Genomic DNA, 17,822 nt, shown 5'->3' with positions numbered 1-17,822 from the left:
TTCAAGGCAGCAGCAATCTAGATCCTTGGTCAACACTGGTTTCCATTGCACTACTGGCTTTGACTTCACCGATACTAGAGCTTAAGGTGGCCTCTCAAGGATTTCACGGTGTGTTCTGACCAGTAATGGCGAAATATCTTGGCCCCCTTCGGACAGAAATGCAGACATTCTCCAGTAATAGTCAGCTATTGGCTTCTGAGTACACCTAGACGCTGGCGTAGAACTAACCCAGGAAGTAGACAGTCAGACGTGGCGTTGCCAAATGCCTCAGTTTATTTTCTCCTGAGTTGATGATCATCCTCCCTAATTCCGAAATAAGCAGTGCTCTTGAATCTATGTCCTGTACTAATATGATTTCTTTTCTTGACTGGCTGAAACTTTCTTGAGTTGTCTTTTACATTACTGTGTTATAAAAGAACGCCCTTTCTGTATCTTCTAGCTTTGTTAACATCTTTTGCTTTCCTAATGTATTCTCGGGCATCAACGCACAAGCCATCATGGTATCAAGACCTTATAGAGGTGACACCTGGTCTCAATTGTGATGGACAACGTGGCAGGAGCAGCGGCATACGTTTTGAATGCGAATATCTCAAGGAAGCAGCTCTAGTTGCCCTGAAAACAACGGTGTTCCTGTCATGGTTCTACTGCGCAGACGGTGCAGATGTGAAGACTTCTTTGCTAAGGAAAACCACAGTCGTTACATTTCTATGAAATCGTCCTACAGAGCACGTTTGGCTCGCCCATCAGTAATAGATTGAAAGGTTGACACAGTGAAGATTGACGAACATCGCGGCATTTATGGCAGTCAAGGTTTCTACGATGTTTTGAGAACAGCCTCATGATAAATGAGATTCGAATCTTGCTTTCCTCAAAAGATTGATCATAGTCGGACACAGAAACTGCCAAATACTAGGATTACACAAGGCTACACGTCTCTCTACTAATTTAGTGCTTCACAGCGTAGATGTTGCAGGATGAACCCGCTCTGCACACCTAGCAGTAACAACTGGGTCTCCTTTAATCCTCCTATCCGAGAACCGTCCTGCTATCCATCAATCAAGTCCACGGACAGCCATGTCCTGAAATACGCCGATATAAGTGCTAAATCCACATCTCTTGCACCATAAGCCAGCGTCCACATTTCGATTCACCGGTTGTCACGTCGAAGAGTCGTCACTTCTCGTCCAGCCATTTCCGTACACTGTCGTAGCAAGGAAAAAAATACGACCACCGGGCATAGAAGAGAAAGGCGCGATCGCAGCTAAGAGCCACGGGTGTTGGGCAAGGAATGGAGTGTGGAAGGACCTGCTAATGATGCCTGTAATAGGATTGCTGCCCGTTGTGGGATGTAAATCGCCAGAGTTCAGGTCAGGCTCTGACGGCCTAATCCCACTCTTTCTGCTACATATTTGTCTCAGACGCATCGAGGACGTCTAGCACTGCAGGCATGGCCTTGGACTCTTAGTGCATTGTTTAAGGCATTACTGAACCTATGCGTGGCTACATTCGACGCCAATAGAATTGATGATGGGCAGAGCTGCGTGTGAAAGAGCAGAGGTTTCGCCTTGACCTCGAGTAGATGTGTTAGCGTTTGTGGCCTTTCTTTTTCCTCGTTGATATACAGATGAGGCTACGAGGCATTTGTCTCAAAGGAAGACAATCGTTTTTTCTAGAATCGGGGCGAGAACAAAATGCAAGCTTAAGAGTTGTCATGCGTAAGGCGTGCGGACAACTCATGTAGCGTTGATCTTGAAATTTTCACTTCAGGATACAATGGGATCCCATGCTATATCGTGCTGCCATACGCAGCTTTAACACACCAAAGCCTCGCGATAAGAAACCTTGCTGGCTTGGATGGCTAATCAAGACCCTAATGCTACGCTTTAACTAGGCATCAAATCGTGGAAGGCATCAGTATTCTGCAGAATAGTCCCCACTCAGAATGCCCTTCTTCCACTTTGTCTTGATAGGCCTAGCCAGGATATGCTTTGTAAACGAACGCAGTGAATTGGGAAAGTTGCCTTAAGTCGCGGAGAAAGGATATTTAGTGTTCTGACTTTGAGGTCGACATGCAGCGGAATTGGCATCGAACATCTCTTTCGAGAATCACCTGACGCCATCTTTCCAGCAGTCGGTGAGAACGTGTTCGTGAGTGAATGGTGATGCATGTGTCATACAGAAGCTGCATCCCGCCCTCCTTGTGGGCGAATGATAGATAACTCCGCTCGGCAAAAGCGGCTCTCGACGCAAACGGCGGCTTGAGGAGGAATAATTTCTGTTGTTTTAAACCCAGTTCTATAACCAAGACTTCCTGATTATGTACAAAGTAGAAATATATATCCCATACCGTGCCTAAACTGAGGCGACTCCAGAAAATGCAACAGACATAACGCCAAGTCAATGTACACGCTCCAGGGAGCTATCTCAATGGCGTGTAATTATCCGAGTAGGCTGGAAGTCCAGGCGCGGTTGGATCTGGGCTCGGGCTACGGTGTGCGTCGTACGAAGTATCAACACCGTGGCCCGGTAACAGATTTTGCTCAGAAGGAATGGGGCGGAGTCCACTGGCTGTTCCGTCTTTCATGTCTCTCTCGTCATGATGGTCGTCCATGGCGAATGCATCGTCGTGATCGACCTGTCTGGCCGCATTGTAGTGCCTCTTTGACCACCACTGCCAGATGAAGAAGGCACCTACTCCTATGACGGAGAGGAAAACAACACCGCCGACGACGGTGCCGGCAATAATGCTCTTTTCGTGCTTTTCTACGTACGTCTCCGACTCGCAGTTGTCACAGTTCACTCGTTTCGCTTCACCCGTGGTGACAGGAGTTGGAGAGTTGGATGAAAAGTCAAGCTTTGCGCCTCCATCCCAAGCTTGCCCGCTGAACGTGCCCGTGACTGACCAACCCAAATCAGCATCGATGAAATACCAGTTGATCTCGGCCGACGTTGCCGAAACAGAGCCGTTCATGGTCACTTTGTCATCCTGCAGCAGAGTGGCTGCGTAGAAATGCGACGGACATTCGGCCTCTGTGGTTGTGTTCGACGACGCGAAGGGAAGCACGTTGAAGTAGTTATTCTCGTTTGCGTACGTAGTCGTGACCGATCCGCTGATGTCGTACTTGTCGCCGTTCAGCTTGGCGGTGGTCGTCCAGACTTGAAGGTTGTCGTAGCCGTTGTTGGAGGATTCGAGCGAAGCAAACATCTTCCGCGGAGTATATTGGCAGCTGTACGAATCGCCCTCGGTGAACCTGCCCAAGCGAAAGTAAAAGGGATTGGAGTCGTAGTCCTTCCTGCTGTATTGACCACCCGTCCGACTCATCATGCCGATACGAAAGTAGCTGTAAGGTATGGCCTGCGTCTCCTCATATTCGCACTTCGCGCCTGCGGGCGGCTCGACTTTGATGGACACACTCCCGTTGAAGTACGCGTCATATATGTCGAAGTACCAATTCGTGTTTGAATATTTACTGTTGAGGTTATTCTGCGCCGCGTTGTTGCCTCGTGCACTGTCAGCGAGGGGGCGACACGCAAGAGCGGGAAGTACTGACCTGCCCAGTTAGTGCTCGTCTGGTTGTTCTGAATCCAGGCCTTGTTGTCGCTCGAATAGAAGATCACAGGGTTATTCGACCCGTCGTAACATTCGCCAGCGACGTACGTGTAGCTGGTTCGGCCCAGCGCACCTGGAGCGACGTGCGGAGATTGTCCTTGGGCCACATAGCTCGTGCCTTCGAAATGTCAGCTTCGTTGCTTCATGCGAGGAGCTGACTCTCCCGCTTCCTGGTTTGAGGAGGTATTGTGCTGGTACCTTCGTCATGCGCGCCTCCTGAATCACTCGCCCTCTTCGCGAGGTCGAGCGTGGTCGCCGAAGCGAGCGCGCAGAGTGAAGTGACAGTCAGACCGCGCATCATAACCCCAGGATCTGAGCGACCGGAGCAACGCGCTACAGGGCAGAGTGGGGGCAGCGTAGCAAAGGAAGAAAAGAAAGAGAGCGCGGACGGCGTCGACGGAGCGAAGGGCGATGAAAGAACAATGAGATGAACGCAACTTGTCGTCAATCTGAGCGACGGCGATGTCCAGTAATCCGCCTTATCAAAGTCCAAGAGATCTATCTTTGGCACGCTCACCTCCAAACTCGTCCAGCTGGGCAGGGAAACACGAGTTGCGAGCTGCAACCGTGCTAAACTACACTTGTCCCCTGAACGAAGGGCCCCAGCCTGCGTTAACGTCGAGCTGCAGGCCAAGGGGCAACAAGGGTCAATTAAACAAGTATAAGCCCTAACTTGAAGCAGTCCGTTCGATGGGGGCGTGCTATTTACGGCTCGGCTCCGCATCGTCCTCTTCAGGAATCCCATATGACGGGCTGATTCCAGATCGTCTCATGTTTGAGGCACACGGCATGCCAGTGGATCGCCAGAGTGTACAGCTTCTATTTCTTTTGGGCCCGTCTCCAAGCCCGCCATGAGCGCTGTCCTCGTCTTGATCTGGCCTCGATCTGGTTCCTCGCCGCTTCGAAGGCCCCATCATCGTTTTGACGAGCATCTTCTCCTTCGGAACGCGGTGTAGCCACTTTTGCTGATCAACCTTAAATTTCCAAGCCTCTCGCCACCCCCCTGCTTACAGCATGCTACGCGATGGATCCCATTAATATGAATAGCGTGCCTGATGTCGCACCGTATTCAAGGTTTTCCTTGGCCAAACTCCCGCACGCCTCAATCTCCTTTGCGGCTGGAGACGCTTTTGCTTCATCCGACAGCGATGCGAATCCACCCCACGACTGAACCGGCAGGCGACGTGCGTCTTCTACATTGCGGAGTCAAGGAAACTGTCCGACCGACGTGTTTCTAGGGCAAAGCGCCTTTAACTTGAGTTTTGGACCCAGTGGGTTCTGAGGCCCCCTTCTTCCTCGTGTCAAAATACGATGGGGTCCGTCATGTGTGGAGAAGGGTCTCAGCCTCTGGCATTTGCCATTTCGAAGCAAACTTGGGTCTTGCAAACCAACTGACCGCCGATGTTCCACAGCCATCCGCTTAATGATCGCGTGCCATCTTTTCTTTGTCTCGTGCAGGCCTTTTTCGTTTCCGGTGTACTCAAAGAGACCGCGATCTCAGCACAACGAGCGATACCCAGCTACTGTGGGTGCATTGATAGACGTTCATATGTGACCGTGAAAGAGCTCATCTCATCAAAAACCTTCATTTTCGGTTTGCTTTAGTTTTTAAATATACTTCCCGTTCTTTTCTTTTCTTTTTCTTTTTCTTTTTTTTTTTTTTTAAAAAAAAAACACATCTCATGTGCCGCTTCCTTTTCTTTGGAGTCATAGATAACATGAGCCATGAGCAAGGCTGAACACAAGCCTTCCTGCTCATAGAACTGGTCCGCCGCTCGGTCACCACATCCGGACTCTTGGTTACGATGTCGTTAACGAGGCTGAGGCCTCAAAGAGATCGTGTTGGGAATTTACACAAGTCCGGCGCCCTCGCCGGACAATCATTCCCCAGATGCAACAGTATTCAGTGCGCATTGCAAGGACGGTAGCTAGCATTCTGATCTGTAATTGGCCTTGTCGAGTGCTGACTTCGACGAGGACGTAAAAACCTTTTCTTGAGTGAAGTGTGCATTATGAGGCGGTAAAGCAGAATCTACTGCATCGCCCCGGGCGGTTGGTGGGGGCAGGCAGCGTTGGGGCTGTTGGTTGCCTGAGCGCGAGACAGTCATCAGCTCCCTCAATCTGTATCGACATGCTCGCTTCATGGTTTAAAGGAACAGCTGAGCAGCTTGCTTTTGTGATTCGAATTACATCGTGTTGTAAGAAAGATTTCTTCGCAAAGAAAACAAAAAAATACATGAAACTTTACACACGCACCGTTCACGGACGCAACAACTGGTTCCTTGCGGCTGTAGTGTGGATGCCTGCTTGCGAACCATCCTCGCTCGACCTTGGGCAGCCAATTTAAAAGATCCACAGAGAAAGGACATCGCTTTCATCCTATCCGCATCTCGCATGACGAAGGCGGGAACGAAAATCGCTCTTGAACGGCTCAAATCTGTACTGCCGGTTTTTTTTGGTGGACAGCGAAACAGTTAACGACAAGCTTTTATAATCGGCCAACTCATTTTTTGGCGCATCATTCATCGAAGAAAATTATTTGCCCTGCAAGCTGAACATTGTCGCCAATGTTTTGACTTAGGCAACGAACTCACTTTGGCTTCCATATTTTGCGCGACTTATTAACCCCACTTATCTTGAAGCCGCCATCAACAATCCACTCTCGTTGTCATGTGTAAAATGTCTTTACAAGGACAATACGTACGTCGTTTCCAGACGTCAGCAAGATCAGAAGAGCTATACGTATGCGTTTTCTGCCAGGAATCGTTTCCGATCACTGAACAATCAACTTTTAAAACACATGTTGAAAACATGCATTCAAATGAAGTGGAGAGGTGCAGGCAAGACCCAAACTTTGATCTAGAGTCATGGCACGAGGCAGTTAGGAGCCGCTCAAGGACCGTCAGGTCAGAGGCTATTCTTTTGTTCAGCCTTTAGCTGTCCGATCTAACTCTGTCATGTAGGTTGTTTTCGTCGGAACAAGAACAAGACGAGTCGAGCAACGTGACCGAGATGTTGCAAGATGCCGCTCCTCGGTCCTCAAAATCGGAATCCAGACCAGATGCAAAGAGGAAACCAACAACTCATAGAAAGCTTGCTCCAAGAAGCGATCAGCGTGGACAGCCTGGGGATCCCGGAGGAGGCTCAAGTCACAAACGACCAAGATCGTCCGAAGACCAGCACGTTCGAACAACTCAGTCAAAATCTAGTCAACGTCGAGCTATTCCGCCAAATGATTCCAGCCAAGAAGTCCAAAGCCGCTCTATTGCATTCCAAGGCAATTGGGGGACGGATGGGCAACCTACCCGCACACTGTTTAATCCGGTAGACGCGTCAGTCATAGCTACTGCAGGCCAGGTCACACTGCCTTCTCGTTCGGCCGAATCGAAGCCTTCTGATAAGAGGCAAAAGTCGCCCTCCTCCACAGCCGCAGCGGCCTCTAAGCCAACTTCGAGCAATCTAGAACGAGGAGTACTGCCCGTGCCTAATGTTCTTAATGCACAGGCTCCGCCAAAAGAGCGTGGCATTTCCATGCCTGTCGATCCTCGTTGGCCAGATATGCTTCTTCAACCTGATTCTCGACCGATATCACAGGAGCAGTTGGCTGCGGAGGTAAAGTCGATCTATGCAGGGCTCACGATGGTCGAGAGCAAATGCATTCATGTGGATAAAGCGCAGGCTCAGGCTATGAGAGATAACGGGACTCGAATAAGTGATGACCACTGGCAAGCGTTGATCGCACTTCATCGCACGCTTTTGCACGAGCATCATGATTTCTTCCTAGCTTCTCAACATCCCTCTGCGTCACCCGCATTGAGGAGGTTGGCTAGTAAGTATAGTATGGCTGCTCGAATGTGGAAACATGGTATCCATTCTTTCCTCGAGCTGTTGCGATATCGCCTACCTGACTCATTCGAGTTTATGGTCAGTTTCATTTACACAGCTTATCAAATGATGAGTTTGCTGTATGAGACTGTGCCAGCATTCAAGAACACATGGATCGAGTGCTTGGGCGATCTTGGGCGCTATCGTATGGCAATCGAGGACGAGGACTTCAGGGACCGTGAGAATTGGGCCAATGTGTCTCGTTTCTGGTATTCGAAGGCTGCTGATCGATCGCCGGAAGTTGGACGTCTCTACCACCATCTCGCAATCCTAGCACGCCCCAACGCACTTCAGCAGTTGTCACTCTACGCCCGCTCTCTGATCTCCGTGCAGATTTTTAAAAGTGCTCGAGAGTCGATCTTGACGCTATTCAATCCTATCCTTGCACGATCGGACACGATCTCCAATCAGATCTCTTCGCTCGACATGAACTATGTAAAAGCACACGCGATTCTCTTTACTAGAGAGCACCTAAATGACTTTGAAGAATGCCACAATCATGTTGTTGAGCTTTTAGATCAGCATATTGGACATGTAACGGCCAAATGGAGAGAACAAGGAGCATGGGTCATAATTGCACTTCTTGGGGCTCTTTTCGACTACGGCAATGACTCTCCTTTGCGGCGCAGCTTCGATATAGGATTTCACAAACTCGAACAACAAGCTCGTACCACTTCTGAAGCGAGCGACTCTGCTACTATTCTCGATTCACAACAGATTCCTGCAACTGATGGAGACATTGCGATGGACGACTTGAAGGTCCCAGACATTACTGATGAGGAGACACAAGTCGCATTTAAAAATGCACTTGTTCTCTACAATTCCATTGCCACAATCGTGATGCGACGTCAAGGTGACAAGAACGTTCTCCCGTTCATACATATCATGCTTGCCTTCCTGCTCTCACTAGCGAAGATACGTTCACTCGACGCGCGTATCGAATCCGCATACGTGGTAAAGGCTATACTTAGTAGCATACCTTGTCAAGAATTATGCGCGTTTCTTAACACACTTAACCGCACTGATAATGCGGAGGCTCGATACGAAGTTGACACATTTATACGCCCAGAGAAAGAGAATTCAGTTCCTCTTCCGGAAGATTATTTGATACGCGGACAAGTCTGGAGCCAGGATTATTTCCCTGCTGATTTGTTCAGGAGTGGAGCGTCCGACGATGAGGAGAAGAATATTGAGCACGCCTCAACAATGAGAATACGAACGGAACGCGTTCTCAATCTTGCATACCGACTATCACTTGTAAGTCTTTAGGCACATGGTGGACGGTTCTTGCTAAGAGTCCCACAGCAGAAAAACTTGAATATATCATACGACTCAAGAACGAGGAAATTTTCGTGTGTATCGATTGCCCCAGTCCATGAAGATGCATCTTTATCGACCCTCGGAAGACATTTGCAATCCACCCCCGAGGACCTTCTCATGCCTGGGAGCCAGTTTCACATGGAGGATACGAGTTCTGATTCCGAGGAGGACTCCCCAGAAAACAAATACCTCAAGCAACAACTTACGGAACAACTTGGCAAGCTAGCGCTAGCAGAAAGAGCTTCGCCCGCTTTTGAAATGCCAGAAGAAGCCGATGACATCCTCAAGTGTTCCGTAACAGTATGCTTCAATCTTGTATCTATTCTTTCCATGGCCCGGCTAACATTGCGAAGTACATAGTGTTCGATGAGGCATGTGTTCTTAGGAACCAAGACGTCTTTAAAATGCTTGTCCAGCGAAAATGGAAGATCATTGTTCCAAACAAAGGTTCGCTCCATTGCGGCATTGTGGCTCATTTTCTAATTGCCCACAGTAATCCATGAGTTGTCGACCATGTCGGCGACCACTTCGCCTGAAGCAAAGACTGCACTTGAGGCACTCGAACAAGTCCGCATTGCCTACGCGAGCACAGAACTGAAGATTTTGGACGTCAAAGGTACTGATATTACCAAACAATATTTGAGTTCCGAAAAGCAATGGGACGGGTCCAACAATGAGAGGATGAGCGACACGGATGACTCACAGGAGGAATTGTTTGGAGTTACTAAACGTGCTACAGAACTTTCTCTTGAGGCCAATGAGATCCCTGCTCGAGCTGAGAACAGCAAAACCCGTCCAGCAGTCCTTGTGACCGATAATAAGAGAACTCGAGTTCGCGCCGCGAGAAACAAGCTAGCCGCTCTGGCCCCAAACGTATTGAAGGCTTTCCTTGAAACAAAAACCATGAAACGAAGTCCTTTAGCCAAAGACTCTCAAATGGCCACACCGGAGCCAACATGCGCATCGCCGCGATCTGGAGATGGACCACACCCCCCCGCTGAGTCCTTGACAAGCGACATCATGGAAACAGAGCAATGACATAGGAAAAACAAAATTATCCGTCCGCCCCAAGGTTCCCTTTCAATATATAATGGGGAATACCAATCTAGCGGTCTTCCCAGAACCTTATGACCGCCTTTGGTTCTCTCCAGCTGTCCAGGAACAATACAAATAAGAATGCATTCATAGCTGAAGCTTCCCCCAGCGGAGTGATTTATTTGGAATTCTTCTTGGTGCCTGGTTGAGATCAATTCATCCCTTTAAACTCCAGTTGACTGAGACAGAATTCGACCTGCTCATGTGATTACTGTCGTGGCGTAGGGTTATGATAGCCAAAAGACTCGGACCTGGGAGTCTTGTGGTGTTAGGCCGTCAAGAAACCAGTTTGGAAAATCCTTCGAAGTGTGGAAACACATGGTCGCTAACAAGGATCTGCCAGGCGAGGAATGTCCAATACTATTGCAACGTATCTCTTGGAGGGCTAAATATCAGTCACAGAATTGAGGGAACTTTGCAGTGGATGGACCAGTCTGGCCGGTAGCAATATGGAGTGAGGGTGCCACATTCCCTTCCGTTTCGACGATAAAGACTGCGAAAATCTCTGCATTCTAACACCGTCAGGATCTGGGACGCCACCAAAGGCCAGTACCTTAAGACTCTCGGGGAGCACAGCTGGGAATGGTATCAACTCGGTGACGTCGAGCAACAAGCGACGCGTCACGACCGCGTCAGCTGATAAAACTGCTGGGATATGTGGCGCATATATCTGTTACATATGAAGCCGATCCATCTCTTTGGTAAAAGCACAATGCTCTTCTTTCATTTGGTAAATGCGCATTGACAACTCAGAAATAATTTATTGCAAAAGAATTTGAAAACGGGATTAATTTTCATATGGTTCAATAATGATCTTCCTATCAAGCACAATTGACGCTAACAACAAGTCATGAAGCGTTCCTTATCTTAGATTGACTTGACAGGCTATTGTGATGGTGTAATTTGACAAGCAGATTGTCGATTAACCGATGATTCGACCCCTCTGTAACGTAGACGACCTCAGTGCGCTTCACCCATTGACGAAGTAGTATCGTGATAATTTGAATCACGGCTTGACTCGCCTCTCATATTACAGAGACCGGAAACGCTGAATGATTCCGGACTCGATTGACAAACCTCACGTCAGATACGCAGGTACGAGATCGTGGAGTTCGGACCACGGGCTTACATGACCACTGCAATCGAGACTGAGCGTCGTGCTAGAGCTCGAACGGCCTCCTCAGAAATCCTCGCCTGTTGTCAAATGTTTATATGAACGCTAGAATCACAGTGAAAGCCTGCATAATTCGAAACCCGTATGGTCGAGAACAGACAGTGTTGATGTCGCCGCTGAAGCGTGGCAAGTTAAAGGCACAGGTTTGAAGTTCAACAGCACGAGCATCGGACGCGCAGTTTTGTGACGCGGTTCGGTGCTGCGCATGAAACTCCAGCCTTGCTTCTTAGACTGGCCGTCAAAGCGGACACGTAAAGTCGTAAGAGCAAGTCTGAAGTTGACTGTTGATGCTAATTCAGCTGTTCATTAATGTACTTTCATACCCGATTCCGTATTTCATACCGTGCGCGTGTTCTACAATCTCCAAGCCCTCCGTCTAACAATCGTGCATTTTGAAATCTAATCCCTGGTGGTTCAATATAAGCGAAGATTGTAAGATCTCAACACTGACCGAAACTCATCAAATGCTTCTGTACATGAAAAGTGAGCCAGAGCGGGCCGATTTTTACTTTAACTTTAGGACAATTGGGTATCACAAAACTACCTGGCGAACTTGGCGGCCATTATTCTCCTCTCAAAACGCCACCCGTTAACCTTCACAAGTTAAAGGCTTGTTAGCCAGAGGAAAGATGGAAAGAGCTTTTGAGCCCCGTGCAGAGCTAAGCTTGCGAGGTGCGTCACAGCAAAGAATACATCAATGTCCGTTCATCCTTCCATTCAGACCCTGTGGCGGCACTCCAGACATTGACTCCGACCTTCTCCAAGTTGGAGGCTGTGGTCGCTCCTGCACAGGTGTTCCGTGTGGATGAGGATTCTGATTCTCCTCTGGATGTCTCTTTTTCCAAGCTCTCATAATGCCCGGTGCAGCTGCTATAAGTTCTTCCTGAGTGACACCATCTTCAATACTTTCCAGTACCTTCCTCACTGTGCTTATATGGTTCGCGGTGGGCTTGTCATCTCTAAAGCGAGGCGCACCATTCTCCTCTGCCTTGAACCGCCACCGACCCTGAGAGTCGCGGTAGCATTCTATAATACGACCATCTAGCTGCTCGTTTAAAGCCTTCATAGCTTCCCAATCAGCATCTGTGATGTAGAGAGAGGCAAAAGTTTCGTAATCATTAGAACCGTGGTATACAAGCAGGTCGAAAGTAGGCTTCGCATCCCAGTCCTCCGCCGTGGTCCCGTCATCGTAAGTAACGACTGGAAACTGGCCAAGAGCCAATTTGAAGTCGATACTGTTTTCGTGCGCAGGTTTCCACTTGAGGATATGCTCATCTGTGCCAGACACGTAGGTTGTGCTCTTACATGTGAAAACCAAGCCGTCGTTGCCGTGAGGCAGGTTTGGCAGCTTATGATTGAACATCTCCTCCAGGGCATATGGCTTATCCATGGCCTTGAAGCGGACTTCAAATACGAACTGCTCGGCATCTTTTGGGTGGCGAGCATAGAACTGTTTGAGTGGTTTGTCAACAAACTCGAAGTAGCGGCCGATTCTTTTATCCAAAGGCCTGTTCATCAGAGGCTCATTGTCCAAAACAACGCAGTCGAACACGAGGTAGCGGAGCTTCTTGGAACCATCAGGCATAGTATCGTTCACAAGCTCGCCATCAAGGAGCGTTCCAGAATGGAAGGAGTTGAAGGTCGGGTCATTGTGCTTTGGGAAGTGCAGACCTAGACAGGTGTTAGTTGCCCCTGCTTTAGCCAAAAGACAGCATGAAACGTGCCTCCATTTGGAATGAAATAATAGTCGTTCTTGCGGTCAATCAAGTACACAATCTCTTCCCCAGCGTCTCCATTTGTAATATACAGCAGGCAGCGAATGCCGTCCGTCTTCTCGCAAAGGAAATAGCTGTCAAGCTCGTCATCAGTGAAATTCGCACATTTCCACGTACTTAAAAGACATACTCCTGATTGCAAAGCTCGTTGATATGGTGGCGGGCAAAACTGACAGGCTGCGCGCCCGGGAAATTGGTGTTTGTTCTGCCCATCAGTTGCGCAACCTCATGGCGAAACGACTGGGCGAGTTCACCCTCCGCCTTGATGCCTGGTATTTGCGGAACCGACATTGCAACGGTGTTCTGTATCCTATGCCATATCAGTGCGGGATGAAAAGACCAAGAGACTGAGTGTAAATCGCAGTCGCGAGCTTCAGGTCTCCCTGCGTTGCACGGTTCAAGATTTCGCGGGAGCCGGACCCACCGCGGCGGCCTCACCGCAAAGGCGGCATGCTCTGTACGTTACCTCTCTGAGTATGTCCGCTGAGCTAGCGGTCATACCAAGAAGGCAACGTGCAACTCGTCGTCACATGTGACTTCCCTGCTCCTTTTCCTGCTCTTTCCTCGTAAAATACTTTTCATCTCAATTTCAAACTATCGCTCGCTAGTTCTATGGCTGCATCTGAACAAAGCCCCGCGTTCAACATGGACGACCAAGTTACGGACGGCAAACCTAGCGTTTCGGGGCACAAGAAGAGTGGTAGCAGTTCTTCGTTGCGTAATGCAGAGGGCTGGGATGGAAAACTACGCGTGGAGAAGAAGCAGGCCGTGCTGGTCAATCCAGAGGTACTTGAAGGAATAAGCGAGCCCGAAGAGTCTGACGAGGAAGATCCGCTCGTGGAGAAGATCGAGGCAGATGAAGATCTGACAGCCGATATCGAAGATGATGCAGAAGAGATCGACCTAGTACACTGCCGTATACAGTCAATCGAGGCCCTCAAGCTTCACCGCTTCACGGCGCTGCGACGTCTATGTCTACGGCAGAACCAGATCACCAACACAGAGGGTGTGTTTCCTTCGAATCTCGCATCCACATTGACGGAGCTCGACTTGTATGACAATCTCATCTCACATATTCGAGGATTTGAGGAGTTGCGAGAACTTACGATCCTCGACTTAAGCTTCAACAAGATCAAACACATCAAGCGAATACAGAACCTCAAGAAGCTTACAGACTTGTACTTCGTTCAGAATAAGATTTCGACCATAGAAGGATTGGACGGACTTGATTGTTTAAGGAACCTGGAGTTGGGTGGAAATCGAATAAGGGAGATTCAGGGCCTGGATACATTATCGAACCTGAGGGAGCTGTGGCTGGGCAAGAACAAGATTACCGAAATCAAGGTATCTACCTTCACTTCTTTCTGTTCTGCGCCGTCAAAAATTCTGACGTTTTCATCCAGGGTCTCGACAGTCTCACGAACCTTACCATACTCTCCATCCAAGCAAACCGCATTCGTTCGATAACAGGACTCGAAAAACTTGTCAACCTCGAGCAACTGCACATTTCCAATAACGCGTTGACGTCCATATCCGGTCTCGCTCACAATACCAAGTTGCAGGTTATCGACGTGTCTTCCAATCCCATTGAGCGGCTCGAAGGTCTAGAGACGCTTTCGGAACTTGAGGAATTTTGGGCCAGTTGGTGCAAGATCAGCAGCTTCGAGGAGGTGGAGAAACAGTTGGGAGATAAAGAAAATCTGAACACGGTATATTTTGAGGGAAACCCGCTGCAAACTAGAGGACCGGTATTGTACAGGAATAAAATAAGGTTGGCACTACCAAGAGTCAAGCAGATTGACGCGACATTTGTGAAGGTTGAATAAATGGAAGCCATGGAACGTGTGTATGATCATTATGCAAAGAGCTTGGGGTTTCGCATGAAAAGTTATGACTGCATAGCATGGCGCTTCACGATATTGGAATCTTCATGAGGCTCTCTCGGGCATATGACAAGAAATGAAACAGCGTGATCGGAAAACGATCTTCTCACTATCCTCTATTACGACGATAATCTGTTATGAGCTCATATCATATTTGCAGGGGAGATCTTCGACATCAGTGCTGATCGCAACCCTGGTCGACAAGACATGTTCAGCCTGTCTTGTACGCATTCTGAAGTCGATATCTGCTTCATCTGCGCTTCTAAAAAGTGCCTTTATCCGTTACATCATGCTGGAGCATCTCCCTGCCTTCCCTGCTCTCTTCATTCAGTTTTTCCTCGTTCTAGACTGGTTCAACTTCCGTTCTCGTTTGAAGCAATATCTTCTAGCCAAGAAGTCTCAATACGCTCCTCTCTCGTTGCATAATGTAACGATAACTAATCCAATTGATATTTTCAGGCTTATAATTTCAGCCAACGGGGAAAACAATAGTTTTCACACGTAGATGTCAATGTCAGCATTATTTTCAGCACTTCGGAATAGGCAAAGTGTGAAATATTTCATAATGCTGTGCTTATGCGGAAGGATATGCATAGCAAGATACGACTTGATCATGCCTGTATAAGTTGCAGCTGTCATTTCTTTTTTTTTTTTTTTTTTGGGGGGGGGGGGGGGGGGGGTAATCTGTCATCATATTAGTACTGTCAGCGATGGTAGATATGTCAAGTCTTACAAGCTAGCACCTAGAAGCAGCTGAAGCATCCTTCCTCTGATGCATAATGGACTCATGTTACAGCCGGTGATATAAAGTGCTCTGCAAGCACCGCGTCTGATATGACGACTGTCGACGCGCGACGCTGAAGGCTACATATCTACCCACATTAGGCATTGACGCCTCCTATTGTGTCTCGCCACGTCTAATGTTCAAGGATATGGTAGAGAACACAAGACATATTGGAGCGTCCGGATGCCATTACACACAGTTCTCCTAGTTTCCAGGAAGCAATGAGAACAAAGCGCATCCACTGTCGTCCCGTCTTGCACGTGCCGTGATCTAACACGAACAGTCGCAAGTGCACCCACTACAGTCGCAGACTGGGAAGGGCCCACAGGTGAAGCTGTTACACCATCGTTTCCTCACGCAGGGATAACAAGGAAAGCAGAAGATAATAAACGGCCATTCCCACCAATCGATCTTGTCGCTATCTGAGAATACGGACTCATTCTCGTCATTCTGGGTTTGGTACTTTGGCTGTTCGTTGAGCGACGAGTAGTCGATCGGGTTTGGCGAGACGTAAGCGGTGCTTTCCTGCTGAGATGTATGCGGATTGAAACAGAGACGATCGTCGTCCTTCTGAGAGCTGTTCATTTGCAAGTAGTTTGGATGAAGTTCCATGCGAGAAGTCGATGAAAGAAGAGACCACTCTTTATATATAGTGTTTTCAAATAATCTTATGAGATTGAGAGGTAAGCGCTGAAGCGTAAGGAATAGTGATGGTGAAAAGACGGCAGAAGGAAACGAATTGAGACGATAAATTCGTGCACAAGTCCAGAACGAGAGCCCGTAAGCGATTGCGAGGGACGTATCTGGCAGAAGAAGATAGAAGGAAGAAAGGTGTAGGAGAAATCCTGCCGTCGCACTACGTTTATACTCGAAATGCTGTTGTAGAGGCGCCTGAATGTCAAGATGGCTGGTTGATGCTCCGCCTGTGGGCTGTACACTCTGCTAGCAACGCTTTCACATTAGACGATGAGCACGCCTAGAAAAAGCCCATCTTCTCGAAGTAGCTACGATGCGTTGCATTGGTGACTGCTGGATTCAAGTAGCCACTGGCCACCACCGCGTCGAGGATTGTGCCGCACAACTAACTCTCGCGCCGATTGGCCATGCTTGTCTGGGTGATAATACGCAAACGCTGGAATCGACGTGCGCTGCACGAAGCATGCGTTGCATTGGTACGATCCGGTCTGACATGAAGTATGGAGGAGCCAAACGTCCAGCGGTGCTATTTTCGGTACATCAATTCACTGTGCAGCCGCAGCCTCAGGGCGGGTGGATTCCACGTGACAGCAGTCCGAACGGGGAAGGTCCCTCTCGCACTCTTATTCCCCGGATGCGACTGCCTTGGGCACTGCGGCCTCGCACGCCTCGACACTGTTGCAGCCGAGCATGACGTGCACGCCGACACATGACCATCGACTAGCGCAGAGCTGGCCTGCTTACGCCCTTTTTTTCGGTGTGCACTTGCCGTTGCTTTCTTGGACTGCGGCCAAGCTCATTTTGAGATGCCACACCTTGGCCTCTGACACTTTGGCCCCCGAGTCCCCCTCCGTCCTTCATTATTGTCTGTCTCGTAACGGCAGTCGACCTAGGAAGACGCATTTCAAGGCGAATGGAATCTCCGCTAGCCATGTCCGTGCGGGCATCTTTTTCCTCTTGGCTCTTTCCGAAGTCAGCCTCGTGTTGCCTTACCGCCAGCCGATCGAGCTTGACCGCAACGAGCAACAGTTGGGCAACACCCTGAGAAGGGCCAGCGCTTCATCAGCCGTAGGGTTGCTTGATTCTCCTCCGCTAGCATCTCCGGTTATGCATTCCCAGCGTTGTGTCACGTTTAAAAGGGCGTCTCTTCGAAGATGTCAGTCGGGTCTTCGGCATCCGAGTTGCCTACTCTGACGGTCCGTCGCAGGTGTAGCGCAAGCAATGAGTTCAGCGGATCCCAGGGATACTTACCGATTGGTCTTAACGTTCAATGAACAAAGTCGGTCGGCCTTGTATTCGTGCCATTTGATGCTTGCGGAAGTTTCCCTCCATAGTATATGCGTCCAGACGCCCAAGAACAGCCTTCTCCTCCATCCTCCCTATTCATTTAGAACGAGCTTGATCCGACCCGTATTGTTTGGATCAACATCGGTATACTATTTGTAAGCCCCAGTCTCCACTGCTTGAAGTGAATAGCATGATGGATTTGGCAAGTGAGGGGATGAAAAGTGAATACACCATCATCCCGAGTACATCATGGCCCGCCAGGTGATGCTGATGACAGCCTGATTGCAAAGGCTTCGCATCAACAAAGTCTGTG

At 48.9% G+C, this 17,822-nt stretch overlaps 4 protein-coding genes across 6 annotated transcripts; 2 read left to right on the top strand and 2 right to left on the bottom strand.

The window, feature by feature from the left end:
* Positions 1–1,856: 1,856 nt before the first annotated feature.
* PV09_06254 lies at positions 1,857–4,135 on the bottom strand. 2 transcript variants are annotated; one of them, XM_016359862.1, is made up of 3 exons: positions 3,809–4,135; positions 3,552–3,728; positions 1,857–3,501 (listed from the first exon to the last, which is right to left on the bottom strand). In XM_016359862.1, exons 1-3 carry the CDS (start codon positions 3,909–3,911, stop codon positions 2,420–2,422), a joined length of 1,362 nt encoding a protein of 453 aa, XP_016212310.1. In that variant the 5' UTR covers positions 3,912–4,135; the 3' UTR covers positions 1,857–2,419. The 2 variants fall into 2 exon arrangements, with proteins under 2 accessions (XP_016212310.1, XP_016212311.1); XM_016359863.1 differs by lacking the exon at positions 3,809–4,135 and having other exon boundaries at positions 3,552–3,775.
* A 1,791-nt stretch (positions 4,136–5,926) lies between these two features.
* On the top strand, positions 5,927–10,703 carry PV09_06253. Of its 2 annotated transcripts, XM_016359861.1 has the most exons (6): positions 5,927–6,516; positions 6,574–8,752; positions 8,801–9,115; positions 9,169–9,262; positions 9,309–9,431; positions 9,555–10,703. In XM_016359861.1, the coding sequence occupies exons 1-6, from the start codon at positions 6,281–6,283 to the stop codon at positions 9,851–9,853; spliced, it is 3,246 nt and encodes a 1,081-aa protein (XP_016212309.1). In that variant the 5' UTR covers positions 5,927–6,280; the 3' UTR covers positions 9,854–10,703. The 2 variants fall into 2 exon arrangements, with proteins under 2 accessions (XP_016212309.1, XP_016212308.1); XM_016359860.1 differs by having other exon boundaries at positions 9,309–10,703.
* Positions 10,704–11,248: 545 nt separating this feature from the next.
* On the bottom strand, positions 11,249–13,216 carry PV09_06252 (uncharacterized protein). Its single transcript, XM_016359859.1, has 3 exons — positions 12,990–13,216; positions 12,809–12,933; positions 11,249–12,755 (listed from the first exon to the last, which is right to left on the bottom strand). The coding sequence occupies exons 1-3, from the start codon at positions 13,148–13,150 to the stop codon at positions 11,779–11,781; spliced, it is 1,263 nt and encodes a 420-aa protein (XP_016212307.1). The 5' UTR covers positions 13,151–13,216; the 3' UTR covers positions 11,249–11,778.
* A 128-nt stretch (positions 13,217–13,344) lies between these two features.
* Positions 13,345–14,950, top strand: PV09_06251 (uncharacterized protein). The gene is made up of 2 exons (XM_016359858.1): positions 13,345–14,203; positions 14,263–14,950. The coding sequence occupies exons 1-2, from the start codon at positions 13,472–13,474 to the stop codon at positions 14,683–14,685; spliced, it is 1,155 nt and encodes a 384-aa protein (XP_016212306.1). The 5' UTR covers positions 13,345–13,471; the 3' UTR covers positions 14,686–14,950.
* Positions 14,951–17,822: the final 2,872 nt, after the last annotated feature.

This window comes from Verruconis gallopava (assembly GCF_000836295.1).
Source record: "Verruconis gallopava strain CBS 43764 unplaced genomic scaffold supercont1.21, whole genome shotgun sequence".
Lineage (NCBI taxonomy): Eukaryota > Fungi > Ascomycota > Dothideomycetes > Venturiales > Sympoventuriaceae > Verruconis > Verruconis gallopava.
Note: the sequence above shows the minus strand (reverse complement) of the source record. Positions and strands in the feature narration are given on the sequence as shown.

Bases quoted from the DNA above. Each gene is read 5' to 3' on its own strand.
- PV09_06254 (XM_016359862.1), bottom strand. From the start codon at position 3,911: ATGATGCGCGGTCTGACTGTCACTTCACTCTGCGCGCTCGCTTCGGCG. The intron at 3,729-3,808 runs GTACCAGCACAA...GACATTTCGAAG, and splicing joins AGGAGGCGCGCATGACGAAG to GCACGAGCTATGTGGCCCAA. The intron at 3,502-3,551 runs GTCAGTACTTCC...ACAGTGCACGAG, and splicing joins GACGAGCACTAACTGGGCAG to GCAACAACGCGGCGCAGAAT.
- PV09_06253 (XM_016359860.1), top strand. From the start codon at position 6,281: ATGTGTAAAATGTCTTTACAAGGACAATACGTACGTCGTTTCCAGACG. The intron at 8,753-8,800 runs GTAAGTCTTTAG...AGAGTCCCACAG, and splicing joins TTGCATACCGACTATCACTT to CAGAAAAACTTGAATATATC. The intron at 9,263-9,308 runs GTTCGCTCCATT...AATTGCCCACAG, and splicing joins GATCATTGTTCCAAACAAAG to TAATCCATGAGTTGTCGACC.
- PV09_06252 (XM_016359859.1), bottom strand. From the start codon at position 13,150: ATGTCGGTTCCGCAAATACCAGGCATCAAGGCGGAGGGTGAACTCGCC. The intron at 12,934-12,989 runs GTATGTCTTTTA...CGAGCTTGACAG, and splicing joins AACGAGCTTTGCAATCAGGA to CTATTTCCTTTGCGAGAAGA. The intron at 12,756-12,808 runs GCACGTTTCATG...ACACCTGTCTAG, and splicing joins TTATTTCATTCCAAATGGAG to GTCTGCACTTCCCAAAGCAC.
- PV09_06251 (XM_016359858.1), top strand. From the start codon at position 13,472: ATGGCTGCATCTGAACAAAGCCCCGCGTTCAACATGGACGACCAAGTT. The intron at 14,204-14,262 runs GTATCTACCTTC...GTTTTCATCCAG, and splicing joins ACAAGATTACCGAAATCAAG to GGTCTCGACAGTCTCACGAA.